Source organism: Mytilus trossulus, chromosome 1 (genome assembly GCF_036588685.1).
Source record: "Mytilus trossulus isolate FHL-02 chromosome 1, PNRI_Mtr1.1.1.hap1, whole genome shotgun sequence".
Classification (NCBI taxonomy): Eukaryota; Metazoa; Mollusca; class Bivalvia; order Mytilida; family Mytilidae; genus Mytilus; species Mytilus trossulus.
Window position 1 is genome coordinate 48,560,326 of NC_086373.1, and position 25,064 is coordinate 48,585,389.

The window sequence follows — 25,064 nt, forward strand, 5'->3', positions numbered from 1 at the left end:
TCCTCAATCAGAACCGATCCCCTCACGCATAAAATAATGAAAAATTATAGTTTATAGATTTATTATGACGTCTATCAACACCGGATAACATACACGCCGCCCAAAACAGCATTCAAACCCATTGACCGAAAAAAAATAGATTTGAACTTGTAGGTCTGTTTATATAACCATTTCAAACTTTAAATGTCACTTTTTTATGCAATTTCTCGTGGGGCAACTAATATTGTAGGAGTTCATCTCCACGTACAACCATAAATGATACATGTATCTCTTCGTTAAAGTATTCACCACAGCATAGCATTCTCTGATTTTCAATATTTTGATCAGTTGAATAAGAAAATTAAGATATAGAAATGTACATACCTTTTGAAGCGGAGATAATTAGTCCACTCAAGCGCAACCGGAAGATCCTCTCACGGTTTTCATTGCAGAACCAAATGTTCTGCGTGTGTAGATTACCAGCCGTGTCCTGTTTATGTTTTTTTTTAATCTTGTTTCTTTCGTATCTCCAAACTGGCGGATAATGCATTATTCGTTTAAAAACAGGAATTTGAGAAGAATGATAATAATTTGGGAGAGAAAGACAGGGAGAAATTGAAAAGAATGAAATTAAAAAATAGAGAGGACATATGAGAGGAGTGATGATCAACCCTTAAATTTGTCAATATTAGTGAAACATGAGTCATACATACTTATGGTTGGAATTGACACCTTCAATGTTTACAGGCTAGTGATACATAAGTTAAATAACTTAGAATAACTCGTCTTTGGGGCCTGCTGGCAGAAAAAAAGGGGATATGTCAAGAGAAATGGACAAAGCACTGACAAACATAGAAAAAAAACCGAAAACACGATACACTACGTTAAGGGTATGCTGGATAAAGGGGACAGTTTTACCATTCACAAAGACAAGACTTCTTATAAAGATTTCTTTGTACTGGCGTACAACTCAGAAACAATAAAAAACATATCGGCATTATCTTGGGTCCGTGACTGAATTAAAGTACCCAATTTTAGCCTGGATCTTTAGCATCTGTAATGTCATCTGATAAAATCATACTGAATATAATTAAGGGCATAGTATTATCTGCTTTCCAAATCTTTCTTTTTGAATCCGTCCTGGTTTACTAACTATAATCTGAAACTGCATGAGAGATATAATATTGGTTTCGGTATCGGATTCGACTTATAATTTGTTAATTATTGGTAGTGTAATGATGTGGATGACAAAAGGGCCTGAACTTGTCTAATTTCATAAACACAACTGTTCTATATTAGTAACATATAAAGTTGAAATCTTTCATTTTTCCTGTATGCATCAGGAAGGCTCATGAATTGGGTCTAGTTATTTAAGGATTTAAAAAGAGTTAAAAAAATCATGTTCTAAAATATTAAATCTAACCACGATTGGGTAGAAGATGATGAGCTTCCAGGAGCTGAAGTACTACGAGTGAATAGATGTTATTCTAGTTGCCATAAAGTAAGTACTTTTTTCGAATTCAATCAATAATCTAGTTGTTCATTCTTTTTGCACTTCATTTTCAAGTAGATATTTTTGTATGTTTTTTTTTATTTTTTCTTAATCCGGTTTACCATATTTATAAGTAAATGTCAAGATACTATTGACACGAAAGTTGTTCAACAGTAGGAAACACAAATCTAAAAATGCATTCAAAATTATCCAAGTATTCTAAGATAACAAAGATATACGAAAATCCAAAAAACAAAATCAAATACACGCAGTAGATTCAGGTATATTTTTCGTAACCCTTAGTTTTTTTAACGCCATTATCGAGATTATGATCTTTAAAATTTTGATAAAAGAGTGACAAAAAATACCAGGTTGACATTTAAATTTATAAGTTAAAAATACCAGTTCTACAAAAAAGACCAGCAGTCAATATCTAGATGTTAGTCAGGATACGAGGCCGACTTAACTGTCTTATCTATTCAAAATATTTAATTATTTAGTAAGAGAACATCCTCTTTATAGCTGAAAATAAAGTTAGAGGATTGAATTATATTTAAATTTTACAAAGTTGGATTTATCCGTTCCTAATACATGAAACTACGTTGGCAATTCTTTGTTTTAAAATAAAGCAGTACCAACTCTTTCAAGTTGTTTTTTTTTAGTTTATTTGGAATAAGCAAATTTTTATGTGAAGTGAATTAAAGTCAAATGCTTTAATGGTATTGCAAGGTGTTAAAGTCTAAGATTGTATGTATTCTAATTTAGTATCCACCTTAATAGCAATATACCAACTTCACCTGCACATGGGATATATATTTCCCAACTTATTCGATATTCAAGAGCTTGCAGCTCCTACTCAGACATTTTAAAACGTCATCAGTGTCTGAGTAGAAAGTTGATGAACCAGGGGTATGTCAAAGAACGTCTCGTCCTTTTTCTAAAAAAGTTCCTCGGAAGGTACCAAGACCTTCTTGATTAATATTCCGTATCAACTTCTCAAATAATACACGATGTTCTTGATGTACATATTCTGCGTACTGATGTTGTTTATCATCATAACAACGTGTTTTATTGTTGTTTCATTTGTCTTTCTATTATTAACATTACTTTTACTGTTGAATGGTTTTATGTGATATCCATTTGACGTGGCTCGGTACTAATACATCTCGTCAATGTGTTTGTATTGGCTTTCATTTTTTGGTGGTTTGTTTTGTATATGCGACTTTTTGTATTTCTTTTGTTCTTATAACGTGACTCTGTACTTTAAAAGATCCCGTCAGTATGATATTGTTCTATTATATGTCATCAGTGTATATAAAGTGCGAATCCAGCTAGTTCATTTTTACTGTTATATGCGGGTATGTCTATTGTAGAATAAAGGATTATGGGAAAACTGTATTTGTTTACGTTTTGAAAATATCAAGTTAAAGGATTTTAAGTTAAGTTTTAACATATTTTCATTGTGATATGTCTTTATAATATACAAACATAGCATTACAGTTCAAATAAGTGTTATAAAAGCATCATAATATAGCATATCGATTATTGAAAGCGATCCATTTTAACTATAGATGCGATGAATTATCACTGTTAGTGCAGTCATTATTAATGTAGAATTTTCAAAGATGCGAGGAATTTTTATTGTGGAATTATGTGATAAATGCACTTGCAACAAATGAAAAAAAACTTAGTTGATGACTTTAGGATTTATGATACATGTATTTTCAAATTGAAATACAAACTCCTCATTCATTCCTCATCAAATATATAGCTTTTCAAACTTCTCAAAATGTCATATTGTATTCTTCAGATTACGTTTCTCCTTGATTTTAACTTATAAAGGGAATCACTGGAGCGTGACAGCAGCGGGCCCTCTTAGGCAGTCATTGGGCCCCTACTTATGAAAAATTCTAGATCCGCGAATGGATACTACCGCAGAGGTAAAACCATGCACATTTGGGTTATTGTACACGAAATGCATGCTACAATTCATTTTTGTTGATTTTAGACCCTTTGGAACTCTATGTGGGCTATTTCAGCAACTAGGCAAAAAATCCCCAAACTAGATACACGGTTATATTCAGCATGTCAACGAATTCCTATTATCTATATTAAAGGACTTTTGTCAATAAATTTGGACCCCACAAAATTGAAAAAGGGACCAAAAATATTAAAAAAAATGCATGCATCGGATACATTTGTTATTGAAGGCATGACTGTAACAATAGGATGAATATACAAAAATATCTTATTCTGGGGTCTCATTGGGGGGTTCTGATCCCGGATCCCGCTTACAGTTTTGGCAGATTCTCGTATTCCGCTTATTGTTTTGTCAGATTCCCGTATCCCGCGTATACTATGCAGTTCTAATCTTTTGTAATTATCCGTGACCCGCTAGACTTCATTTCCCGTTTTTCACTACACAATCATTTGACTTTCACCTGTCACGCTTGCAAAAAATCGGCAATCCGGCGTGACGCTTATACCCAAATGCGACCCACTATTTTACTCTATTTTGACTCATATTAAGCCCATTATAAATTATATATTAAAAAAGTAGCGTAGATTTTTTTATCCCTTTTATCCCGTTTCGTTTCGTTTTTGAGCCATATATAGATGTCGTATGTGACAATGAGATAACTCTTCATCCGAGTCACAATTTATAAAAGTAGACCATTATACGTCAAAATACGGTCTTCAACATGGAGTCTTGGCTCACACAGAACAGCAAGTTATAAAGGGCTCCAGTGTAAAACCTTTTAAACGGGAAAACAAAGGTGCAATCTATATCAAGATGAACGTAATTAGTGGTGAAGTGTCATGAAAATGGATAAAAAATAAGGATAAAGATCCCTACACGCTTTATAAGAAACTAAATGGAATACATTTGAAATAAATGTTAATTCTATTGAATTTTTAAAACCAAACTTTCCTCCGTAAGTTAAATTTTATCAAATCTTTCTCTTACTTTATCTATTGTTTGAGCAAGTCGGCTAAATTAAGGCTGTACAGCTAATTTCCTAATGCATGTAAAGCAAAACTTTGGTTTGCTTGCTTGCTTTGTTTGTATAATTGTTTATACAAACTTTGAAAATAAGATTGACATTTTTAAACAATATGAATAGGGATAGTTTAACCTGTATTTTTAATATTTGAATTAAATTGGGTGTTATCATAATGATTATCCAATAGAAATAAAGCAAGCAAATCAACCAAAGTCTTGCTCTACATGCTTAAAGAAATGAGCTGTAATAGATAATAAAAAAATATACAGTGAAAATACACCGCATATACAATACTAATGATTCGCTCCACAGTGAAAATGAAAGAATAGTATCATTTTTCGACAGTAAACATGACTAGCATTACGAAATCATCATAGTGGAATTTAGTTAAATATGAAGAAACTGAATGACAAAACATATTCTACGTTATACAACTTTAATAATTGTATTAGAGGTCGGTCATTTACAAACGTATCAACCGTATCGTATACTGATTTTTGGTATATCTGCAGATGCGGATACGTCAACGTATATGATACGGTTGATACGTCTTTAAATGACCGACCTCTATTAAAATGAATATTTTTTACTGCAACAACATCTCACCTGTTAGTTATAAAGCACCTGCACGATCTGTTCGTGAAATGTCCTAAATATTCACCTATTTTGGTATATATTTCACAGCTGGATGGATTTAGGCGCGATAAAACCCCGCTCGCATCTCTAACTTTGTTTTATTAGTATTATGTGTTTCTGAACATATACATTTTAACTAATTTTCTTCATTTTCTTCAAAAATTAAAAAAGTTCGTCTGTTTATTTATCATTCTACATTAGACATTTATGGCATATACATTAAAAATGATAGATTAGGATCCGCACTTTACATACACTGTGTCATTATGATATATTTCTATTATGAATTACTAAATACGTTGAACCATAAACGTCAAAATCATTCAATCGCGTAGTGGAATTAACTTTTTTTTGGATTCTTATAAATTCTATATAACACTTTTGGACTAGTTTAAATCTCGGTCTATTTCTGAATTTTATTCTTACATCCTTTTTATTTTTTAACCCTGTATGCTAACATTGCCTATGTAAATTTTAAAGTTGTTTGTATGCACATTGAACGACAAATTTATGTGACGTATCAATAAATTGTATGACGTCAGTCACTCAAATCAATCAATGTGTTCGTAGATAGTAGATGTATTTGTGTTCTGTTGAATTGTTCCTTGTTATACGATGATGACTGATGTGCCCGTATTTTGACTATTTTATTTATTGTGTCTGTATATTCAACGCATCATGTAAATATAACGGAATTTGATGAGACTGTCATTAAAGTGAGAGGGTTAGCGATATAGAACCAGGTTTAATCCACCATTTTCTACATTTGAAAATGCCTGTACCAAGTCAGGAATATGACAGGTCATGTCCATTCGTTTTTGATGCGTTTTGTTATTTGATTTTGCCATGTGATTATGGACTTTCCGAATTGATTTACCTCTAAGTTTAGTATTTTTGTGATTTTACTTTTTAAAGATCTTGAGATTTTTTGATGTTTCCACATCTGTTTTGCGCCAACTCTAGAATACTAGTAGTTAGTTTCCCAATAACAGTATAGCCCGGTATTGATTGCTAATAAATTGATGTTGATAATAGACCATCAGCTAGTTCTGAAAAGCGCGCTAGTTAAGGAGTTTGTGTTACACCCCAGGGTACCGCGATTTTTTTTGATAGAATTCAACTTCATTATCTTATTAATAAAATACAAGGTGTTAAAAAGTGTCCAAAAGAGGTTTAAAAACGTCCCTTTCAATGGTCCCCTCATTTAGCAATCACGACTGAGCAATTTTTAATTAGAATTTTCACTATAAAGCGATTAAAAAAAAATAAAGTATAGGTTTAAACAACTTAAACATATACAAAACTATCATATTAAATGTAACTCGGAAGATTTTTTGTTGTACAAAAAATGTTTTTTTACATTAAAAACAATCGGATTTTTTGGGTTCAAATTAAGGCATATTTTCTCCTTTCATAAAGAAATTCGTTATACAATTACCCGTTTTAGTTAATTAAACTTGAGAATTAATCATTATGCAATGTTTAAATCATTTGCAGTATTTATATATCGTCTAAAATATGAATTATTTAATGAAATATATGTACGTGCAAATACTCGTGAAATATCGGAAACCACCAAATTACCGTCTTTGATTCAGTATACAACATGTACAATGTATTCACACATAAACATTATCAATTTGCAACTGAAAACAACCATTTAATTGTCGATTTATGTTGTTTTTGTGAGACAAATTGTTTTAAAAAGTAAATGTGCAACGAAATATTTATGAAAAAATAACAAATTAAGGTGATTTTTTTGCGTTCAGAAAAGGTGCACTCTATCGAACTCAATAAAGGTGTTCTTGATAAAATTTTGTGTTTTAGCTATGTAGTGATTGACTTAAGATTGTTAAGTCATTCAATCGACAAACATCGCTTTGAACGAACGTCAAATAGTCAGTTGTGGGATTTGGCAATACTTTTTACTTTCTTAGGTTTCTTAGAGATACAAAAAAAATGGCTTTTTTGGTTTCAGTTTAAATAAAGATTTTGATAAACGTTGGTTGCCAAATGCACACAAAAGAGCTTCAACATCCTTAAAATATCTAGATTTAGTAGGAATGGTTAACCCTGAAACATTCGCTCAAAAAGAACTAAGAAAAACTCGAATGAAGCGAGATGAAACTGATGTTTTGAAATTGTTTGAAACTGCAAAGCTGGCCAAATCCATTTAAAACATCTGAGTAGTAATATGGCTTGTTCTCGGGTTCTTTTGCTTCTTCGGATTTAATGTGCGACCTTCTAAACGCGTATGAAAAGGGAAAATTTGCTTCAGAAATTTTCATTACGGAACGGCCTATTCAAAAGTCAACCGATATCTTTAAAACACTCAAAAGAAAATCATTGCTTGCATTTTTAAAAAAGGAAATAAAAGGCAAGCAGTTAATGGCTGATAAGAACAACAAAACATTCAGAGCAGATGCACAAAAAAATGTCGCCTGCTTGTCATAGCCCAGACAAGATAGTTGGTTATGCGATACGTTCTCCAGTTTGAAATAGGTCCTCTTCCAATGTCTCTTGCAAACTTTGATGGTACACATTTAATGAAAAATTTAAATCTGTTCTGGGTGGTCTTTTAGAAAAGGGTCATTCCTTAGGAAAGCATGTGGATATTTGATGACTAGGCAGTTATTCAATCCATTACTAGGACACCAAGCACTTTTTTCGATTTGGCAATTATTATTTTAAAAACCATCCTTTTAGTTTCGAAAAGAGGTCCAGCATTGATTTTGTCACTGATAAGTATCCCACAATATTCATAAAGAAATTAGAACGGCAGTTCCTTGGGAGGGCAAATCAGTACGATAAGTTCTAGAACATCACAATCGTGTTCTTGGGAATGGAAGAAATGTTTGTTAGTTGGGGGAAACAAAGTTGCTCTTGTTGAATTCTTTGGTTTGGAAAAGAGTAAACAATCCTATAGATTCACACTAGAATGTATTGATTTATTTGTATCACATGGAAGTATGTGCCACAAAATATATGTTGAAAATGAAATAGCGTAGCATGGTTTTAGCTTATAATCAAACAGGAAGAAGCCGATAAAAAAAATGTTTCTTCATGCAAAAACATGCAGCTGACAAAGGTTACGACTCCATTGTTAAAAGACCTTCTGTCACTGATGTGGAATTGTTGGCTTACTATTTTCACAGTTGCATATCAATTCTAAAATTGTTAGTCTGACAGATACATCTGCCAAATGCAAGTTATTATTTGTGAAATCACTGGTGCGTAATTTGGGTGAGATTGTTTGAAAAAACTGCCAGGATTTCACGCCAATACAGGTTGTGATTCAGTAAGTGTTTTGTCTGGTAAAGAAAAAGAAGCAAAGCATTGGGCTTTTCGACACGTTATGTGGAGTTTGTGTTACACCCCAGGAGGTCAATTCCATCTTAGTCAAACCTTTGACGAGGTTGGCGGAGAGATGTCGAAACACTAAAGAGGTTTTCGTGTTCTATATATGGCTACGAAATTAAAAATATAGGTGAATTAAGATCAGAACGTTTTGAAATGCAAAAGATGCAATGTTAAAGCAAGTTAAACAGGCCAACTTTCAGACGAAGATTTGGAAATCTGCTCTTTAACACAACACTGGTCTGTTGCTAAACAGCTATGGTTGGATTGTATAAAATGCTTTGAGCAGTATCAATTGGCTAGACCAACCACAAGCGTTAGATGCTTTGATAATTATGATGTGCTGTTCATGTAAAGCTGGATGTGCCAACAAAAGATGTTCATGTTTTCAACAAGGTTTATTCTAAACAGATAGTTGTATGTTAATGCTCGAAAGCTTGTAGATATAAGGATTATCAAATCGTTGATATTGCTAACGATGACAACGAAGATTATGGAAATGATGATAATGATAATTCGGTAGATGCATGTGACCTAACTGATGATTATTCTATGGATTGACCTTCTGCGTGACCTTAAAATGTGGTGATTTGGTTGTTGAAATTTGAAAAAAAAAGTAGAGATCTAGAAACCCTGACAGCTTTGTGTGTTTTAATATGTGAGTTTTTTCATGAATGTGATTTATAAATTTGTGACAGAATTGTGCATTTCTGGTTGCTTATGTTTGTGTTTGTCGTTGATTCTATGTTTTTGTGTCTTACTTTTAAATATTTTTTTCAACAGCCTTCAATTGCTCTATGTTTCAATGTTAAAAAAATGCACCATTTTATCAAGAAAATTAGTATGTATGCTTCTTTTCATTCAAAATCAAGACTTTTGGAAATTGCCCTCCCCCTTTTTTCTTGGTCCTCTACGATTTAAAAATTAATCAAAAATTAGCCTGCGTTTTAATAAGATATGATGTGTTCCATTTAATAAAAGGAATAGTACTGAAAACTTGGTTATTTTAACATTTTTCTGTAAATATGTGCAAAACAAAACTTTTGATATACCCTTAAATAAGTCCCCCTTTTAAACCCTTTTGGACACTTTTTCAAAAGTCTGACACCTCTTAAGATATTCTTCAGACATTACTCTTTAAATTTATACAAAAAAATTGCGGTATACCCTGGGGTGTAACACAGAATTGAAATTTTGACCTACCAGCTGATGGACTATAATTAAGAAAGAGGTTTCATAGAGTTCGTGCATTGGAAGACCCACAAATAGATTGTTGTTTGATAGGACACTTGTGAAGTAAAGACATCCAATAGAGTGATGGTTGAAATTTCAAAAGAAAAGAAAACAGACATATGATTATCCAGGATTTCTTTTTGAGTAAGTGTTGTGATGTTATATGTTGGGTTTCCAAGTGAATTGTCATATTGATTCATTTGAGATGTGCTGGTTTTCTGCAACGGGACAGATACAGTCAAATGTACATGTAACTATAAACGTTTTAATTTATTATCCTAAGCGCAATACACAAATAGACCTTTCAAGTTTGACTTTAATACTTCAATAAGCTAATAATTCAACTTTAAAATTTGAACTCAAGCCTCTTATCTTTAATTAAACCGGTCAGAACTTTTTTCAACTTTTTGATACCTCAATATTTTGGCCTATGGCTAAACTTTACAAACCTACAAACTAAGTATAAGAAAACAAATAATTTTTAATTTTAAGACCCTTTACATTATTATTTTCAAACGTAAATTTTTATTAGTTTCATGTTATTTCATGCAATTTTTAATTGGAAGTAATGTTCCAGTATACGCTATTGTTATAAAATATACTTTAAGAACCTACAAAAAGAGATTTTGAGAAATTTCTTGTGTGCAATTGGAGGCATTATGTTACATGCTTCCCGCGTTCCTGTATATTCTCTGTTTAAAGTATGATAACAATCCTTTAAGTATAATAAAAATTTTAATACAAATTATTTATGGTATTGAACATTTTCATTTTCCTGGTAAAATAGGCAAGAATCATGGACTGCTTGTGTTGGGGTAACAATAAGTTAAGGGCAAGTTACAGTAAATGGGCTATGTCAAAAATTTCAGCAAAATTTTGCATATAACTCTTGCTCCATGAACTACAACTAAAAATCGAAAATAATATTGCATATAACTCATTTATTATTTGAAATATTACCGGAATCTATGTGGTAGAAATGGAGAATTGATGATTTTAAGACAAACTTTTAAAAGACGTCATTTCCCCGGTTTTATGTGCTTTCTATACAAATGCTAACCAATTTTGAAATGAGCCAAGGTTGTATGCTAAATCTTTGCAAAATATGTGACATAGCTCATTTACTGTTCTTTTTTCTTAACAACAGCACTGTTGGTATCGGTGGTCTTAAATCAGAGAAGATAAAAAAAAAATCATGCAAATCAAGATGTAATGCGGAACACAGTTATGTGATCCGCGTGAAATAAATGACACATCATTAAAATAAAACACAATTGTTTGTAAAACAATCATTCATCTTGTTTTCGAAAATAGTTTGCATGATAAATCAGTTTAGAAGAAGGCAGAAATCTGAAATTCTTTCATTTGTATACGGTCATCGAAGATTGAACGTTTTATAATATACTAGTCAACAAAAGAAACGATACAAGACTTTTTTTTCAAATATACATTTATAAATGTAATATAAATCCGTTAACAAAAATTTTTTGGTGCTTTTTATGACGTTTTTTCGCATTTTTTTTTTTTTACAAAATTTACAATAACGACAATTTTAAAAACAAAAGTTCCAAGTAATGATGTCAACCTCTCATTTAAAGATAAAGACAATGTTTGCCATCAATTTGTTTTTAAAAATCATACAGTTTCTTCGTTTATTTCTTAAGCAAAGTTTGGTCCTACGAGAAATCGTTAAAATGTAAACATAATCAACTGATTCACCATAGACAGTATGTATAAAGTGGAATCCCAAAAGCGGTAGCAATCTTAAAACTAATCCGAAAGGTTCCAAATTTACTGTGTGTTGTTTTCATATCTAAAGCATTGATTTGAGACAAAAATAAAAAAATAGTTTTTTTGAATTTTTTGAGATTTCAAAAAACACCTTTTTTTCCCTCAAATTTGAAAAATCAATATTTGAACCCATTAGTTACATCATGAACATAACTTGATTATCATATTGAATATTTTTTTTAACAAATCTGAAATTTAATTAAGTGCTTAGAAATTATGTGTCGATTTTTTTTCAACTTTCCGCAAAACTAATTTGCACCCTTTGATCATTTACACGAAATTTAGATACTTTTCGACAAGTTTTGATTTTCATTATTATATGTGCATATATTGCAAATGAAAGCTTGTTAAAATAGTGTATCTCATTTTGTTTTACATTAAATACCTTTTGATAAATTTTATTTCAAAGTCGTGTATCGTTTCTTTTGTTGACTAGTATATAACGTTGTCATCCAATTTTCTACACTTTGTATGATTACTCATTTGCTTAAATACATTCTTATGCAACACATCATTTGGAGTCACAACTTTTGTTGGTTTTGTCGTTCCAGAGTCTTTGGTCATTTTGCCGCATATCGCAGTCTTATCATTACATCCCTAAATTGATTCCTTAAGCGTTTACATAATTGTTGTGATTGAAGTTTTTCATTTTCGAGTTCATCTTTCCAGAGTTATGAATCTGTAAACGTTTGAATTAAGACATGTTATCCAATATCCCATTGACAATACAAAAGAACAAAATAACGTTACTATATACATTAACCTATGTTTGAAAGGTACAGTCACTCTGTAACATCGAAAACTTGTGTGATTTTTCATTGCATTTGTGTGTTTTTTCCAATATAGTAATATTCCAAATATTGTTCAAACAAGCATTTCATATGTATAAAAAAGATAATGTTTTCAGCTTCCCAATTAAGAAGTGCACATTTCTACGAAGCAACAATCCGGCAGTGCCTGCATTTGGAGTATATGACTTTTGTCTCCAAGTAGATGCAATTTTTATTTCTTTGAAAAACGGTCGATGCATGCGAGTCATTGAATCAAAGAGTTCCAAGTGTTAAAGTTGAAATTACTCTTTCGAAAATTTACGGACTCACGAATCACGAATTGAATTACCCTTATTTGACATCTAGTGACGACAGATATACTCACAATGTTGTAAACACTCAACTCGTCTTCTTTTCTTTTATTTGAACCTATCCAATCATACATATCATCGAATGTGTGCTTATGCTTGAAACTCGATGGTTGCTACATGTGAAGCAGCATTTGCTTGATCTTCTGGAGCACAACCAGTTTTTAGAAGTCTTCCCTTTTTTACAGTCTCTGAACTTCTATGTTTTTTGGTTTTTTTTCTGTGGTTTGTTTTGTGTTTCCATTATGTGCCTAGACATTTTGTTTTCGACTTTTTCAGATTTGAGTTTTCAGTTTGAATGACCCTTTGGAATTGTTCACCTCTCTTGAATTTTTATTCCCGTTAATATCATTAGGAATTGACCGTTGGTTGTAGTTGTTATCGTCTGCATGTATTGTCGATTAGCTGATTCAAAGAATATTATAAATTAATATAAATATTATTTGTAGTAATATCTTTAAATTTGCGTTTAATCATTCTGTTCTTGTTTCCTTCAGCGGGATTTGCACCTTGTTTCTGTGACATCGTTGAAACACCGTCTGTCCTGTGTCAAGCGCCTATCACCACTCGACCACCTAGGTTACAACACATATATCGTTTTTGGTTGCATCGATGTAATGCCTTTCCTCGTCAGCTTTATCTAGAGTTGTTACCAAGCAAATGATGAATAGTTGAAAGTTGATGATGTACCTTTCAGATCACCTATTTTGTCTGTCGTAAAAGATGATAATTTTAATCACCATGCCTTCACATAACATTTTGAAATCATTATAAACGTCTATACGTGTGACATCTTTTAAAATGAGAGACATTCTCCATCGGTTAATATGTTGTCATAAACACTATATTTATATACAATTCGTCTTTAATTATATCTATATAGTAAAAATGACGCCATGAAAATGATATTCGTTATACTTGTGTTTAATTACACAATGACGCTAACACAGACATTAAAATTTCTAAGTATATTTTATCAACAAAAAATGTCTATGGCTGTATTTGATCAAACCATTTGGAATTTATGTCCCTATTGCCTCTCATCTTCGAACTTAATTTGGCCATTTTTTTTTTTTTTTTATATGAGCGATATTTCTAGTATTTCTAGTAGATAAAACGCGCGTCTGCTGTACACAATGATCAGCTTGTTAAATTTTCATATGTCTTTTTTAAAGATAAATATTGTTATAAAGTTATGCTTGAAGGAAACCAGGATAACCTTTTTAATTGATATTTAAAACCCAGTGTTAATTTTTACTTCAGATGTTTATCCGATTGGTATGTATTTTTCTGGTAGCAGGAATAGTAACAACAACTGCTTTCATCCAAAACTACACAGTGTCTAGAAAATATGGTCCCTTATCTAAAATTATTATAAATGAAGAAAGAAGAAGTTTATACATAGGAGGAAAAAACGTTCTTTTCCACTTTGATTTGGACTTAAGACAAATTAATAAAGATATAATTGGCCCTGTCAACGATAGTAAACAATGTAAACCTTTTGACAACTCTTGTATCTACATGAGATACCGAACAGTCAATAACCATGTAAGTATATTAAAGTCATTCAGAAACTCCTTGATCGTCTGCGGAATAGCGCGCCAGGGTATCTGTTATATGTACAACGCATCTGAAATAAATCTTAAAAAACATTTTAATGAAAATAATAGGAGGAATTATCTTGGAAGTGAAAATTCATCCGTGATGCTTGTCACAAAGGACAAAGATGGTACTGATATATTTTTCATTGGTCAAAGTTTCGACGGCAGAAAAGCAGATAACTTTTACAATGAGTTTGCAACACTTGATACATCAAATTACATGCATAATTGGAATTTTAATCTATATCGCGCTCATACTCACTTATCAGTATGTGATACCAAACGAAAACACTTTACACTGAAGTTTTTGCAAATTTTTGAAGCTGAAAATTACATTTTTCATGTTTTCATTCGATCAATAAACGATTCAAGAAGCATTTCGTATGAAACAAGAATATCAAAATTATGCAAGGAACAATACAATTACGGTTCGTATGAAGAAATGCCAATTTACTGTAAAACTCCTTTAAAGTATGATATCGGAATAGCAGCCCACTACGAAGTCGAGCGACAAAAGCTATACATGACGTTTGGTGTGAGAGCAAACAATGATGACCACATTCAAGCCGACAATACTCAAGGTTCAGTAGTTTGTGTCTACCCAATTGATGAAATGATCAGGAAGTTTAAAGGTGAAGTGTTGACAAAATGTTTTAAAGGAACACCAACATGGGGGACACCATCTTGGCAATGTAATATTAAAGCTTGCCCTATGGCCACTGCGGTAAGTTTATTTATATTTATAATATACATTATACATATTTATGCAATACTATCTTACCCTTGTAGAGCATTTAAAAGTGTGAGCTGATAAGAAAAGAAATTAATGGCCTAGTTAAACTGTGACACGTTTGCCAATACGTTGTTGTCTTTGTATTGATTCAAATAATACAATAAAATACAATAAATAATCAATTGTAAGTCCTTTGCATGAGGGAGTTTAAACCTTAGTTTGTTTCTTGTTGTCTACATTTAGAATGGTTTGTCATAAATCATGTCATACAGAAATGTATATCATCTGGGGCTGAGAGTCTCCAAGCAAGCGGTATCGACCCAGATCAGTAAAGGAATAAATTTCATTAATCTGAGGCTCTTTTCAGGATTTACCTTTATATATTAGTTGTCTCTTTGATTGTTCTGTACTTAAGTCTCCTTTCAGACCAAGTTGTTCATGGACCAGTAATATCTACAATTAAAGTACAGTAGAGCTGGTTATTTTTGGGGGTGTAGATTTTAACTTATTTTCGCGTATAGAACAAATTCGCCAAAGTAATTCCACAAATTAAAAGTGTATATGCAAAAGTATTGATAAAGGTTTTGAACCTGCTAAAATATTTCGTAAACATTATTCAAGGAAAATCTCGCAATATCACACACGCATAAATAACCTGCTAAACTGTAATTCATAGTTATGGCACCCTCGATGGAGTAAGTGTAACTTGTTATTTTTCTACGTTTCATGTTTTTTCTTTCATCTTTTTGTTTCATTTTCTTTTGTCCAGCTTATATTTTTGGAATTTTATGAAGCAATAGTTATGGAAATATACCATAATATTAACAAGCAGGTGCAGATTAGCAATTGAGGTATGGGATCGTAATGATGGCTGCCATTGTTATATATTTTTTCTTTTCTTTTTAGACTTGAAATACATTTATTGAAAATCACCTAACATAATTTACCTTGTATAACCTAGGGAAGTATACACAAGGGGCCCTGTGTTTTCAATGATCCGTCGTCCAGGGATAAACGGTGAACTCTAATATAGAAAAAAAATCTATTTTATATTTTGTGCATACATAAGTTATGCATTTATATTAATTACACAGACAGAGTTTGTGTATAAAATAGTACTAAGTCCCCAAAAGACACACTACAATCTACACAGTAATTTACCTTTACTTATAATTGACATTTAATTTTTTGTACTTTTATCACCTGGATTACATTGTAATGTGTCGGTCAGTGATTTTATAGGTCACATGCTCGACATTGGAAATGCGTGTATTTCATATTCCTATTGTTAATTTATTGTTGGATGTATAATGTTGCCATTGTTATTGAAACTTCTAAAAAGTGGAATACCATGCAAATTCGAAATTGTTCGTTATAAAACATTCTACAGAAATGTTACACTTTATTTATGGTTTAAAAACATTTTTTTTTGTATGTATGAGGGTCGGTTGAAAACAAAACTTTACGACAAAAGAGATGATTTCAACTTTCCAATTGTGAACTTTCCATTTCTAAGTAACAACATTCCAGCAGCACCTGCATACGGGGTATATATCTCCCAATTGATAAAATATTCCCGTGCTTGCATTTCCTATCATGATTTTCTTGATAGGGGGTTGCTGCTCACAAGGAAGCTATTAACACAAGAGTTCCAAATGGTGAAGTTGAAAATCATCCCTTCGTAAATTTTAAGATCGCCATCACGAGTTGGTTGACCGTTATGAAATAACAGTTTCACAAAATGTTCCTTACGTCGTAACTACAATCCCCTTCCCTTTCATGAATGTGACCTACCGAATTAAAATATTTACCGGATTTGTTATCCCATAAGCAACACGACGGGTGCCACATAGGGAACAGGATCTGTTTACCCTTCCAGAGCACCTGAAACCACCGCTAGCTTTTGGTGGGGTTCATCTTGTTTATTCTTTAGTTTTCTATGTCGTGTCATATGTACTATTGTTTGTCTGTCTGTCTTTTTCATTTTAACCATGGCGTTGTCAGTTTGTTTTAGATTTATGAGTTTGACTGTTCCTTTTGGTATCTTTCGACCCTCTTTTAATATTATTGATGATTTCTTTTTTTTATTCAAAATTTGAAATATTCGCTTGGTGCCAAATTAATTATCAAAATATCACCCCATTGAAACGTGCGCTACACTATCTCAGTACAGAGCTGAATACAATAAATAAAGTTGACTGGAAGATGAATTTCTTATGAGTGTAAGCTTTTTAAGAATCATGCACCAATCCTATAGATTATCAAATGACTGAAACAATGTCATTCAGGGATTCTAAATTGACAAATAAAAAGACAAAATGTTTGTTTTACTAAAACTCCTTTCAAGCGGCATACAGTTTCACAAACTTTTCTCTCTTAAGGCACATTTCAAACCCGATTTATGCATTTACGCGCGTCTGGCGTATTAGCTCTTAAATCTGGTAACTTTTGTTGGCTATTATCGTGTGTTTCTCTGTTTCATATGTTATCCCATTAATTTGTAATGTAGTCCTGTCATGTAATGTTGTCATTTAACATTGCCATTTAGGCGGGAGGTTTGGCATGCCGTAAAACTAGGTTCAACCTACCATTCCTGTACCAAGTAAGGAAAATGGCCATTGTTATATTATAGTTCGGGTTTTTTTTGTGTTACATGTTAATGTTGTGTCATAGTTCTCCTCTTATATTTGATGTGTTTCCTTCAGTTTTATTTATAACCCGTATTTGTTCTTTTTTTCAATCGATTTATGAATTGCGAACAGGGGTATAATACTGTTGCCTGTATTTGTGACACATGAGCTTATCAGAAACAGTTGCTTCAATTTAAAGGTCAAGTAGATTTCGTATCAGATTTATTTAAATTCTTTCTTTGCAGGATGAACACAGATAGGTGACATCTTCATTTTACAATGCTTACTAATACTTATAAAATATGATTTCACGATGAACATGTTCCTGCAACAACTAGCACTAGCATTGATTTTTATATATTTCAATTTAGACTTGTTTATATACACATAACTTAATTAACATTGAGAATGTAATACTAGAACTTGATATTTTAACTGTTAAAATAATAAGTTTGTTCTTAAGGGCATACGATACAGTTACAGGGGAGGTAATGACGTTGCTAACGTAAAATGTTGTTTTTGCGACGTCAAACTGTGACATATCGGGAAAAGATGCATTTTTCGACTGATTTTTATCATTCAAACTGATTTAATTTGAAAACGAGTTCATGGACCCCTATTTTTCAAAACAGCAATTTGTTTCATTTTGCAGGAAGATTATGTGTCCTAAATTTTATAAAACTGTATAAAATACAGGATTTTTATTTTTTTTTGATAAACATGCAGCAAAAAATGACGTATTTTCCTCAATTCATGAACATTTGATAAATATGAGTTATTTCTGAATAAAAAATGCATAATTTTTTAGGATACTTATAAAATACAGAAATCACTGATTATTTAACCAAAAACAATTTGTGTTTATCTTTTATAACAAAAAAGATATGTCTTACTTTCGAAAAAGAAATTACGGCCACAAATCTGAATTTTGAGCAAATATACAAAATTTCGAACTAATTTTACTGAAAAAGTAGCACATGAAGGTATATTTTTGTTACATATTTGATTTAATCAGGTAAAAAATAGCCTATATGCAAATGTTCACGAACTTGTAAATACAGGATCAAAACTGTATCGGTTGCCCTTAAATATTACCAATATTGTTACTAAAATACATGTTAATAGCAAAAACTAATATATTTATTAATAGACCGTCTAGAAAATCAATCCTGCAAGCTGGAATTTGACTCTGCAATAGTTGATCGTTGCATAGGAATTTTTGTTTTATTAGTATACATACATTTAGGTAAATTGAACAATTCTTATGTTCAAACGCTATGTTTGAATTAGTGGAAATAAACATTATTTCAAATATAATTATAGACAAAATAAAAAGTTATGAAGTTTAAAAAAGTTTCTGTTGTCGTCATTGATCTTCGTTACAGTAATTTAAAAACACTATCTTTAAGGAAGGATATCACCACATGAACGAACTAACAGCTCAATATAAATTGTTTTTTATAAAACATACTTATTTTGTATCGTGATAACCGAAAGTTAAAAAAAAAACCACTACTTCTCTCAAAGTTAAAATGTACGTAATATGCTGCTGATAACAAAATCTTGCCTGTTTCGTGTATCTTAGGGTTTTGCCGTGATTCGTAAGTTTTTATTTTACTGGTTATAAACCTACAAAGACCTTGAAAAGAAAATTTTTAAAAAATCCATGGAGGTAAAAATATTTGCATTTCATTTCATTAATACAATGTTGTACCAAAGTTTAATTAATAGATCAATACATTTTTTTTTAGAAGGAAATGATTTATTCATGTAACCAGACGAAGATGGAAACAGGAATCGAAGCTCGGGGTGAAGGTTTCAGTAAAACAGCTGTTTATCAGATTTCTAAAGAATTATTAACCTCTGTTCTGCCTTTGAAGAACAGTTCTGCGGACATAATTCTTGCTGGAAGTAATACAGGATTTTTAAGAAAGGTACATGTCCTCAGCTTTGAGAATTAAATATGATAATATTGAAGAGCGCGACATAAAAAAAGAAACAAGTTATATAAATTACTATATTAAGTTTTAAAGAAAATACTGTTGCTACTTACTAAGTGATGCCGTCGGATACATACATTAAAGGAGTGACGAGAGACACCACTGAGATATTAAACTCAAAGACAAAATCACGACGCCATAGCAAAAAACGACAATTCAAATAAATCGATGATCAATGTGAAGTCTCTTAAAATGTCGTCCTATGTTTTTCACTATCAATATCCAGAATATCTGAAATGTTTTACATCTGTGGGAGAAGGAATGAGTTTTGGTTAATCCAAAGTATTACTGAAAACAAATCTTCCAACACGAGACAAAAAAAAATAAAAAAAATAAAAAGTTCTTTGTTCATTTTAAATTATGTCTTTTACATTTTTTTTTTAAACAATGGAAATATTTCGGTATTTCTGTCATTTCAATTATGTATTTGTACTTTTTAAAATAATTTCTTATTACTTTTCAAGATACTGGTAACTTCGTCAAAGGGTAGATCGTACGTCAAATTTGACGTTAGTGGTGACAGAAATATTCCAGTTGCTAATGAAATGGTTCTAGATACACACAGTAATCTCTACATTTTGACCGGAAACAAGGTGACTAGCATATTTTCAATTTGAAATAGTAAATCACCAAATAGGATTTAAGAGCGCTCGCGGGTCTAAATCATTTTTTTTAAATATAGGATTTCGCTATTTTTTTCGATAAATAAACATTATCCTATTCTTAAAAGAAAATAAAAACATTGGATCACCGTTCATTTAAGCTCACAATCAGCCTTTGGAAGATGCATGCATTTCTGGTAAAGTACATTTTTTTTCTGTTGACCTAATAAAAAATGAGAGGTAAAATCGATTTTTTTTTAATTTTTTTTATAATAGTTTAGTGTAGGTACAGTTGATTTGAAAATAATAATAAAAAAATTTGGGTAACCGATGAGTTAAAAAAAATTATTTAAATTTTTATGCAAAAATGGTATTTTTTCACCAAAGGGAGATAATTTGGAGCATTTTCAATAATATAAACATTTTAAAAGCCATCTGAGGCCAAAATGAATTGATTTTGTGGGTTGATTTTTGTGCCATATCATAAAGTTACGACTGATAGTGTAATAAATAAAATTTGAAATGAAAAACACGAATGTTTCAATTTTTGCTGATTTTTTGGTACCCTCGAACCTTCTTAAAAGAATTAAACAGTTGAACGATTGCGATATACATGCTGGATTGCGAAATGTTTAATACTCTGTATTATAAATGAAACCAGTAGAATCAATCTAATGTCGTCCACTTTATTATTATAATTGATATTTAATAATTTTGAATATGTTTCACTACATAAGTTTAATTATATCAGTAAATACAATAAGTAACAAAAACTAAAAGATGAAAATAAATTTCCAGTGCCAGATTTATCTTTGCGTTGAAGACTTGCATTGGTGACCTTTGCTGTCTGACTCTCTTTGGTAGGGTTGTTGTCTATTTGACACATTCCTCGTTTCCATTCTAAATTCTACGTTTCAAATGGCTTTAACTTAAGCTATGTTGTAAATCTTTAAGAAAGCGTCAAACGACACGAAAACACAAAACTCCAAGGTAAATTAAATAATGTAAAAACTGACAAAATTAAATGTTAATAAGCAATACTTCAGTTTTGGATGTAACGCTTCTTCTGATTGGCTGACGTTGTTATGTTAATCAGCTCGTAGACCCAATTTGGTCATGTGACCCTCAATGTCATCAACGTTTTTTCATGGTTTATTCCGGTTTAAAATGGAATTAAGAATTAAATTACAAAAAAATACTGTAATATTTTTCTGTCTTTTATAAATAACATAAAAAATAAGGTGCACACTTTAAAATAATTAATAATTAAAAATTATTTAGTGTTCACTACATTTTTTTAATGTTTTTTTCTGCATAGACAGACAAAGTATTATAGTCATCCCTTAATGGATCAATTGTGAAAGAAATAACCAATGATTTCAGAGTTATATTCATTTTTGTTTCAGCATATGATTTTATAATTCCAATCGAGAGTTACGTGTTTTTTTTTTATGAATAATTGCTTTTAAATGCTGTTTGGTTTCTATCTAGGTTACAAAATTGTCAATGACGTCATGTAAATTACACAAAACGTGTGGAGAATGTGTAACCAGTAATGATCCACTTGGATGTGGATGGTGTTTCGATCATTGTTCCATACGTACTAAGTGTCAAGATGATATGTGGCATGATCAATCATGTCCGCCATTTGTTTGGGGTGTAAGTAATGATTTATATAGACATATATCCTCCTATTTTCACCATTCTAGCTTCGACACTTTGATACGCCTTTTCTACACACTAAAGAGTAAAAAAAAATATAGTATTTGCTGCTAATCACGTATGCGATTGACAGTAGACAGTTTTAACAAAGTAAAAAAAGTTTGTCTAAATAAAGTATGATGTCTTCTTACACGTCTATTTCCTTGAAAACCTGTATGTGAAATGTACAAATAAACTCATCATAGATAACCGGATTGCAAGTTTGTTTTTGCGCCAGAGGCGAGTTTTGTCTACAAAAGAGTACTGTAAATTCAGAAATTAATGCGAGGTTTTTATTATTGCGAAAAATGCGACTGAATTGTAAACGCAATAATTTAAACTCGCATTTTGAAATATATAATATGAATTTAACGTGATTTTTCTCAAAATCGTAAAAATTAAAATCGCATTTAAGTCTAAAATGGCAAAATCGCAGTAATAAATGCACGCAATAATTTCTGAATTTACAGTAATCAGTGAGGCTCGAATTAAAAAAAAAGGCAAAACAAAGTACGAAGTTTAAGAGCATTGAGGATCTAACATTACTAAAAAATTGACAAATACAGCAAAGGGAATCTATTCCTGAGGCAGAAACATCTCTAGTGCGTCGGTATGTACCGTTTGTATTATTTTGGTGTTCCATTTTGTCAATTTAAGTTAACTATCTCTTTATTGCGAATGCAAACTCCTTCATTAAACTAGTTAACAGAAGATAATTCACGCAAATTTTTTATGGACATGAAAGGATTTTGTGTTACATTTAATCGTTCTCGAATTAGGGCTACGGTTGAGCACACACTAATAAGTTTTACCCTGCCACATTTGGTATGAGCCTGTGCCAAGTCAGCAGCATTAAGTGGTTGTCATTTGTTAATGTTTTGCATACTAGTATTTGATTCCGTTCATTATTTCGTACGTACATTAGGCCGTGGATTTTTAGTTTTGATTGTTTCAAAGTTGTGATTTCGGGGTCTTTTATAGCTGATTATGCGGTGTCATGGGCTATGTCTATTCTTGAAGTCTCTACTGTGACCTATATATGTTAATTTATGTGGCATTTGTTCTATTGTGAAGAGTTGTCTATTTGCAAGAATATCACATAAGTTTCATTTTTAAAAAGCAAAAGCACAATAACGCCTTCAAAACGGAACAATAATTCACTATAGATACAGGAGGATACAACTTATCACTCCTGTAGACAAATAATCCCGTTGAACTTGTCAAGCAAATGAGCTCGCAGTAAATGAAGTAACGAGAAAGGGACATTTAATTATAACTCTAGAATGTTTTTTGTCTGATAGTCATTTCAGCTTTGAAGGTGAAATGTTGATATGTTATTGTGTATGTGGTCATTTGTTTTCTAGATCAGTCCATCAAATGGACCGCTTGCAGGGTCAACACAATTAACTATTACAGGAGAGAATTTCGGTTCGATGATAAACAACGCTACCGCATCCATTGGAAATGCATCATGTTCGATCCAGGACATAAATGATACAAGGTACACTTTATTTAACCTTCTTTAAAGTGTTTACTTTACATTTTTAGAGGATAGAACTAGTGGAAGGAGCACGATTTTTAAAATCACTGGAAAGTTTTTCAACTTTTCATTATTCGATTTTAAAGTTGAACGAAACTATACTTTGTAACCAATGTTAACAAGATGGTGACAATAACAACACAAACCAGCTAACATTAAAAAAAGTTAAAATACATAATTAACACTAATCATACATTTGAATAATAATAAGATAGTTTTGTAATTTATTTATTATCAGAGTAAGTCATTTTCTGTTACTAAAAAAATATGCCAATTTTATAATACAAAAGCAATTGCGTGGATTTTATAATACGAAAGCAATTACGTAGATTTTTACGAATTTTTAAATAATGATAAGGATCATAACTATTTAAAGGGCATTTGTTGATGTATAAACTGGACCAAGTCATTTACAAACATATTGTAAATGTCCAATGATTAAAAGTGAATTGGTCCGGTTTATACATCATTAAACACCTTTAAAAGGAGGACGAAAGATACCAAAGGGACAATCAAACTCATAAATCGAAAATAAACTGACAACGCCATGGCTAAAAAATGAAAAAGACAAACAGACAAACAATAGTACACATGACACAACATAGACAATACAGAATAAACAAGACGAACCCCGCCAAAAACTAGGGGTGATCGCAGGTGCTCCGGAAGGGTAAGCCGATCCTGCTCAACATGTGGCACCCGTCGTTTTGCTTATTCGATAACAAATCCAGTAAATAGTCTAATTCGGTAAGTCACATTTATGAAAGGGAAGGGGCTTGTAGATACGAGATATGGAACATGTTCTATATCATTTGTTAAACGGTAATTCAATAAAAGAGGGACGAAAGATACCAAAGGGACAGTCAAACTCGTAAATATAAAACAAATTGACAACGCCATGGCTAAAGATAAAAAGAGAAACAGAAAAACAATAGTACACATGACACAACATAGAAAACTAAAGAATAAACAACACGAACCCCACCAAAACCAGGGGTGATCTCAGCAACTCGTGATGGCGTCCGTAAAATTTACAAAGGGATGATTTCAACTTCACCATTTGGAACTCATGGTTTCATAGCTTCCTTGTGAGCAGCAACCCTCTATCAAGAAAATCATGATAGGAAATGCAAGCACGGGGATATCGTTTTAATTGAGAGATGTATACCCCGTATGCAGGTGCTGCTGGAATGTTGCTACTTAAAAATTGAAAGTTCACAATTGAAAAACTGAAATCATCTCTTCTGTCGTAAAGTTTTGTTTTCAACCGACCATCATTGTCAATTTCTGGATGTAGGTCAAGATATGAGGTCGACTTAACTGTATCTGTAGTATCCTTTATCTCTCGTTCGATTGGATAGATTCGTTCCACATAGTCACCAAATTTTGAATTATTTAACGAAATAACATCATATATAGCGGAAAGTAGAGTTAAAGGATATCGCTAACTTCTTATCTTTCTTCCTTAGAAGTTCCTGCATCAAGTCATACTAAAAAGAAACAAGTCGGCAAGTAGGGGACACAACTTGTTCCCATTGGAATGCCGACAGTCTGTTGAAAAACACGTCCTCCGAACGTAACAAATATGTTGTCAATCAAAAAATCAAGCATCTAGATAATAACAGT

The 25,064-nt window shown here is 31.7% G+C and overlaps 1 protein-coding gene across 1 annotated transcript in view; it reads left to right on the top strand.

Moving 5' to 3' along the window:
• Window positions 1–1,217: 1,217 nt before the first annotated feature.
• The window catches only part of LOC134726260 (hepatocyte growth factor receptor-like), a 40,852-nt gene continuing 17,005 nt past the window's right edge, over window positions 1,218–25,064 (top strand). Inside the window, exons 1-6 of the mRNA XM_063590664.1 lie at window positions 1,218–1,480; window positions 13,895–14,956; window positions 19,347–19,529; window positions 20,060–20,188; window positions 21,689–21,856; window positions 23,263–23,399. Coding sequence (XP_063446734.1) covers window positions 13,895–14,956; window positions 19,347–19,529; window positions 20,060–20,188; window positions 21,689–21,856; window positions 23,263–23,399 — 1,679 coding nt within the window. The 5' untranslated portion in view covers window positions 1,218–1,480. The remainder of the gene's footprint in view (window positions 1,481–13,894; window positions 14,957–19,346; window positions 19,530–20,059; window positions 20,189–21,688; window positions 21,857–23,262; window positions 23,400–25,064) is intronic.